Source organism: Alligator sinensis, unplaced genomic scaffold (assembly GCF_000455745.1).
Source record: "Alligator sinensis unplaced genomic scaffold, ASM45574v1 scaffold118_1, whole genome shotgun sequence".
Taxonomy (NCBI): domain Eukaryota; kingdom Metazoa; phylum Chordata; order Crocodylia; family Alligatoridae; genus Alligator; species Alligator sinensis.
The window spans coordinates 555,041-561,078 of record NW_005841850.1 but is presented as its reverse complement, the minus strand read 5'-3'; the positions used below and the strand labels follow the sequence as shown (position 1 = coordinate 561,078).

Below are 6,038 nucleotides of genomic sequence, written 5' to 3'. Positions count from 1 at the left end.
TTTTTTTTTTTTTTTTTTTTTAAGAGCATTACCAACAAAACATTCATTTTGGAGTTTGTTACAATCCAGACTCCTAATCAGCAGCTCAGGAAGTAATAAAATCAAATCTGTTCCATCAGTGAAATGCCCAAGAATGTTGCTTCCGACACTCCTACTTCTCCGTGTAACGTTACTACCTCGAGTTTACATATTTCTCCAGCAATTATTTCCAGACATTCCTCTCCCGAAGACTATTCCGGAGACCATTTTATTTTTAAAATACCAAGAATGCAGGACAGCCAAAAAGCCCTTGCTACCAAAATATCAATCATTCACCAAACAGTAAGCGGAGGACCTTGACAAAAAGTGTTTTTTTTGTTTAAACTAAATTGTAAAGGTTTTTTTGCTTTGTTTTTGGTTTTTCAAGTGTACAGGCCGGGGGCGGGGGGAAATGTGGACAGTGGGCCGCATCCAGCTCGCCAAGGGAGTCTATCCAGCCTGCAGCGGGTCCCTCCGCGGTGGGTGCAGGACGGATGGGCCCGAACAGCATCAACTGCCACCTTCCCCTGGCACCAGGTCAGCGCACGCACCCCCCTTGGACCGCAACAGCTCACCAAAGCTCCAGGCCATAATTGCCCACCCCTCGGGTAAGCACTGGACGTCCTTAACAAATACCCAGGGAAACGTCTGCTCAAACATTTTAGGGAATCATTGTATAAAATGAACCAAGGCCCTGCCGGTGTCAAGGCAGCCCGATCCGTATACAGAGAAAAGACGGGCGTTTGCTTCTGAGCGCACAGATGTTCCCTCCGAATAACAAGTACAATTTTGTGAGGCAATCCTGGGTGATTTGTAGTGAGTCACGTATATGGAGACAAATTGCTTCAGCAAAGGAAAATATTCATCCAGCTTTATAAACTGCTTAGAGAAGCACTGTTAGGCCCATATTTGCTGGCTGGCCTGTCAGTAATGCTCAAATTGCCTACAGCCTTTGAAATTAAACAGCATTTGATGACTGAACGGATAAACATGACTGTGGGGGGCGGGAGGGGGAAATTCAGCCCTTGATTAAGTAGAGCTTTCCATTTGCATTCAAACCCACTGTGGCAGTATGTGCGTACCCTGTACATTTCAAAGATCTTCTCTCACTACTTGTTTATACCTGTGCTCTTGGTCTCTTTTCCAGCCTTATTTTTCCAATCAAAGTCTTAGTTTAAACAAATCTGAATCACTTCCTAAAATCTTACCAGTCTGGAAAAAGACAGACATTTTCTCAAAATAGGAACAGTTTATCCCTGACAACTGCGTGACTTTCTCTAATGAAAAAAGATGTGCTGGGTAGATTGGACTATAACCCAGTGCCAAGATTTTCATCCCGATGCTCTATAAGAAGTCTCAGATGTTCAATGTATGGGATGACTAGGAGGGTCTCCATACTCGACTTGCATCCGAGCACTGCGTGCATCTACGTAGTGACAGCTACTTCATTTTCTGGTAGGAAGCCATCACGGAGCATTGTGGAAAGAGTCCATTTCACCCACCAGCTCGCGCTGTACTCATGTACAACTGGCACATGCACATCACTACACCTCGGTTGTGTGCAGTGGCCATCTGACCTCCTGAGCGACTACGTTCTTTGAGGTAGTTGAAACCTTTGAGGTAAGAAATGAAAGCTCAAATAAGATCTCAGTTGGCTTTGCCCGCCAAAGCTAGCATTTGAGAGGAAAGCACAACTTTCCACACATTAGATGAGACTCCTCCAGTATTTTTCCACTTAATCAGTGAAGGTATTAGTCAGTTATAGAATTACTCACCCGATTAGGGAGACCATCTGCTCCACTATATGTTTGCTGAAAGTTATAATAACGAAAAGTTTCTGTAGGAAGGAAAACATCAGTTAGAGAAATGTTTATTCAAAAGGGAAGCCAGGACAATGGAGCACAACAGCTTATGTTCCTCTCCAATTAACGGGCTTCTCCTGCAGTTACAGATCATTTTCCCTTCACTTTTCTTTCAGTGTCCTTGCGTTTCCATCTCCACTTCAGTGCAAGGGGCAGAACAACGAAGTGCTGGTCGCACTTAAAACAGTATTCCCTTTCCTCACACATTTTGTTTCAGGCTATATTTTTTTCCAGCCTGGGTAGCTGACCGTTTGCCTCCTCCCAAAACCAAAATTCCCAGAAGCTCAAGGTCACTTTACTCCCGCAACACTGTTTTAATGCAGAAATAAGTATTGCTGGGCAGAAAGAAAAAGTCTGTCCCTGGTACACATATGGACATAGATGTCAATGTCAAGATTTCATGAGTGAAAGACAGTTGTCTCCCGGACTCCAATCCTTAACCCTAGCAGCATTTCAAAGGCAAACATCTAATGCTTCTGTGGGAAACCCCAAGCCTCAGTCCGTAACACCCCACTTACAATAAATACTCCAGGGGAAACTGGCAGCATAACCATTTTCAGGTTGGAGAGCTTGCTCAATTGGTTGCAGCAGGTAAGGGACTGATGCAATATTTATAGTCTCCATTAAATCAGGGTACATGCGAGCTGATGAGGACTGAACAAGCTGGACTGGGAATAAAACCATGCCAAGTGATTCTGTGGGGCAGATTAACAGGCCAATTATAAATGCAACTATAAAACGGCTACCGAAACAGGGCCACTGGCTTCCTGTCTGGAGGAGGTTTTCACTGTAAAGCTTTTCCACGACCACCACATTTCCTAAATTGCAAATTTCACCAGGATTGTGACAAAGCCCAGCTTATTTCACAACAGCCTGCCTGAAAGAAGACAAGCAGAGTGGAGCTCCAGTAGCTGGACACACGTGCAATATAAAAATGATTTATCAAGTGCAACAAGGCTGGAGTATTGGTTGCTTACGTACGCTGCATCCAGATACAAAGTACTATAAATTACACTGCAAAACAATGCAGATGTTTCCCCAGCTAATCAGGGCAAAAAAGTCCCAATAATTATTTCACAAAGACTTGGCGTTTGGGGTTTTTTTTTTGCATTTTGTGTAGTTAAGATTTATTTCTGACAGCACAGAAACGACCCAAAAAAAAAAGTCCTGAGCAATACAAGTCTTCTTGCAATAAATGCAACTTCATGATTTGAGGCTCATGAATCAGGCTCCATCCTAAAAGAGAGGGGAGAAGAGAGACTCCAGAAATAGCCTGCTGTTCGGGGTGGGAGAAACGGCCTTTTAACAGTTTCTGTTGGAGGAGGCGTCTCTGTCGAAGCTGCTTACTGCGAGGCAGACTTGCACTGAAGCCACGTGCTCAGGGCACTAGCAGTGGGATTTGCTGTTCTACCTCTATCCTACTGCGCAGGTCTAGCACCTGCTTTGTGGAACAGCAAAACGTCACTTCGGGCTTGTCCAACTGCAGCATGACTGCTAGGCTAGCCATTACGTGAGAGAGGGCATGCCGCTCTATACCCCACTGGGCAAGATGGTGGAAAGCTCTTTCAGTTACCTGAAAAGTTCCAGCAAGATTTTCAAAGGTGGCTAAAGACTGCAAATGCCCAATTTAATGCACCTCGAAAGAGCCTGGCTTTCCGAAAACACGAGGCACCCCCTCTCTGAGAGCCATGCCTCTGTACAACATCACAAAGGCAAGCACCCCCCGCCCGAAACAAAGTCACTGGCCATAATTTTCAAACATGATTGAAACTTCCAAAAAACCCCTCCCCAGGGTTGGTGTCGGCAGCAAGCAGGTGAGAATGGGTGAAGCCAGCCAGATTAGGAGATGCGAGGACTGGAATCGTCTTTAAAGAAGCAACTGAAGCGAAAGGGGACAATTGAAAAGACCTCCCAGCTGGTAAAGGCTAGCTCCAGGGCTCTCTGCAAATGAGTGTGCGTGGTACCAAAAAGGCAAGTTCATTATGAGCGCGAAGCCTTTTCAGTCTGGTAAAAACCCTAGGTAAATAGCTTGGCTAACCACCAATTTCCTGAGTGGTGTAGGCGGTGAGCTCATTAGCCATAAATTATTTTGACACAAGTTCTCAGCACAATAAGCCTCAGAGCCTTTATTTTAAATCTATTGTGCCAAATTAATTTCTGTCACAGCAAGTCAGGCAAGGGGTCTTCACGGCACTCTGAGGTGCTGTAGAGTTAATAGTGCAGTACTTATAGGGAAAAAACACAACTCCTCCAAGAGTTTTGTAGGAGGTGTAACATGCACTCACCTGGATGTGCATTTTAATTATTGCTTTCCCAATCAGGGTTGCACCGAAGAAGGTCCAAAAGGGAACAAGGAAGTGGCCACATGTTATCCCGGCCAGGTCGAAGAGCGGGTTTGGAATCTGCGAGTGCAAGAGACAAGTTCAAGAACCTGACCGCCACGCTCAAAACACTCCGATCAACGCCACCGTCCCGCGCCCTCCTCCCTGCCCCTTTCTTCTTACTGGGGATGAGCCAAAAATCCTCCTGTGTCTCAATACCTACAAAACCATTAATATTACATTACAGCACATAACTTAATTCTGGGGGATTCAGCTAGACAATGTCCCAGACGATTCCATCCTGATATTCTCGTTATCCCTGGATTATAAAGCAGCTCACAGATATTTTCCATGGGAAATGTGCAGAAACCACAGTAAAGACATTTGGAGTGATCTATCAAAATGTCTCCCCAACAAGCACATTGCTTATGCAAGCTACTGCCCAAAGTGTTCTCCAGTGATTTCTTCTGAAGACAGATATCTAAACACCAGGCTTTTCCGGCACGCATCCTCTGTTTAAAAGCACAGATTATGGGGTTTCCCTCCCCCCCTGCCCCTGGCCTGAAACGCATGCATTTAATTTCAAAGTAAGGAGTTACTGATTGTTAAATCCTTTGTTTGGATTTCAAAGCCACTGCAAAACTCTTCTAGGAGCAGGCTCATAGTAACCAGCAGAGCCCCAGTGCCAACACCTGGCACTTCACACGCCCTGCCAATGTCCCACAGCTTGTGCTTTCTCTGTTTTGTTAAGTGAACAAATAAATAGAGGCCAATTAGATATTTAAACAACCATAAAAAATTGACAGCTGCGCCACAAGGGATTTGGTCCAGATTTCGGGTCCGACTTTCCGTGGTTTACATTGACGGGCTGTTGCAGGGTCGGGAGGCTGGATTTCTATGAGCAACCAGCATGGGCCTAGGAAAACCAGAGGCAAGTAGTGGTACCTGCCCGTCCCGCTTTGCCTTCCACAGCACTTCACCCACACCGGCAACTCCCTTGCACAGAGAAGGCTAATAAATGGATTTGCCAGGCCTAGAGACCTGCTGATTAGGAGTCAATTGGAGCCAACCCGCTTGTAAAGGTGCTTTTCGCGTCTTTTCCTTTTTGCAAGGTTAGCTAATACGTTGGAAGCGTTCCGATAGGGCAGCTTGTCTTTGAACTGCACAAAGGGGAACCCAGGACTCATTTCAACCTGGTAACACGTTCGAATCTATCTCGGCCTAGAGTAAAGAAACATGGCAACCAGCATGTTTAGGCAAGGGCTAAGACTATTTTCAGCTGCCTCTGCTGCCAGATCTCCTGGAGGCAGGCACACAGCTGCCACCACCAAGCCAGCAGAGCACGTGCACACCTGCACGCTTCTGGTGCCTACACTCCGCAGCTGGGCTGCCCGAGCATGAAAAACACCCTGGGAAAGCCCCAGCTGTGGAAGGGGCCATGGTAAGGGGCAGAAGGCGCGGGAGTGTCTGCACACCCCTTCTGCTGGCAGCAGAAGCCCAGCCCAGGCTACAGCGGGATGAGGCACGTCCACATACACAAGTCGCCCCTTTTTCCCCAGTGAGGGCTACCAGGGCTTGCCCAGCTGTGAGTATGGCTCTAATCTCCAGCACCTACTTATGGAGAAGCAGCTGCAGCTTCTCCTCGGTGCAGAAATTACCTTCTTTCTAGGGCACACAACCGGTCACTGGCATGGCATCTTCCCCAACAAAAACGCCCCATGCCCATGCTGCTTTTTCTCTCAACATGGTTTGAGGCGATGACAACTTGAATGACTTATCATCTGAATAGAGACAAGAAAGAAGGGGGAGGGAGAACAGGGCAAAGCACAGAGCCCTT

The 6,038-nt window shown here is 46.5% G+C and overlaps 1 protein-coding gene across 4 annotated transcripts in view; it reads right to left on the bottom strand.

The window, feature by feature from the left end:
* VMP1 (vacuole membrane protein 1) overlaps positions 1-6,038 on the bottom strand; it is a 74,122-nt gene that overhangs the window by 13,215 nt on the left and 54,869 nt on the right. For 3 of the 4 annotated variants that reach the window (XM_006016051.3, XM_014522571.2, XM_025210007.1), the window contains 2 exons: positions 4,166-4,282; positions 1,794-1,855 (listed from right to left, as the gene is read on the bottom strand). In XM_006016051.3, the coding sequence (XP_006016113.1) occupies positions 1,794-1,855; positions 4,166-4,282 (179 nt within the window). Of the gene's footprint in view, positions 1-1,226; positions 1,632-1,793; positions 1,856-4,165; positions 4,283-6,038 lie in introns of all 4 variants that reach the window. The other variant, XR_003095220.1, reaches the window with a different exon arrangement.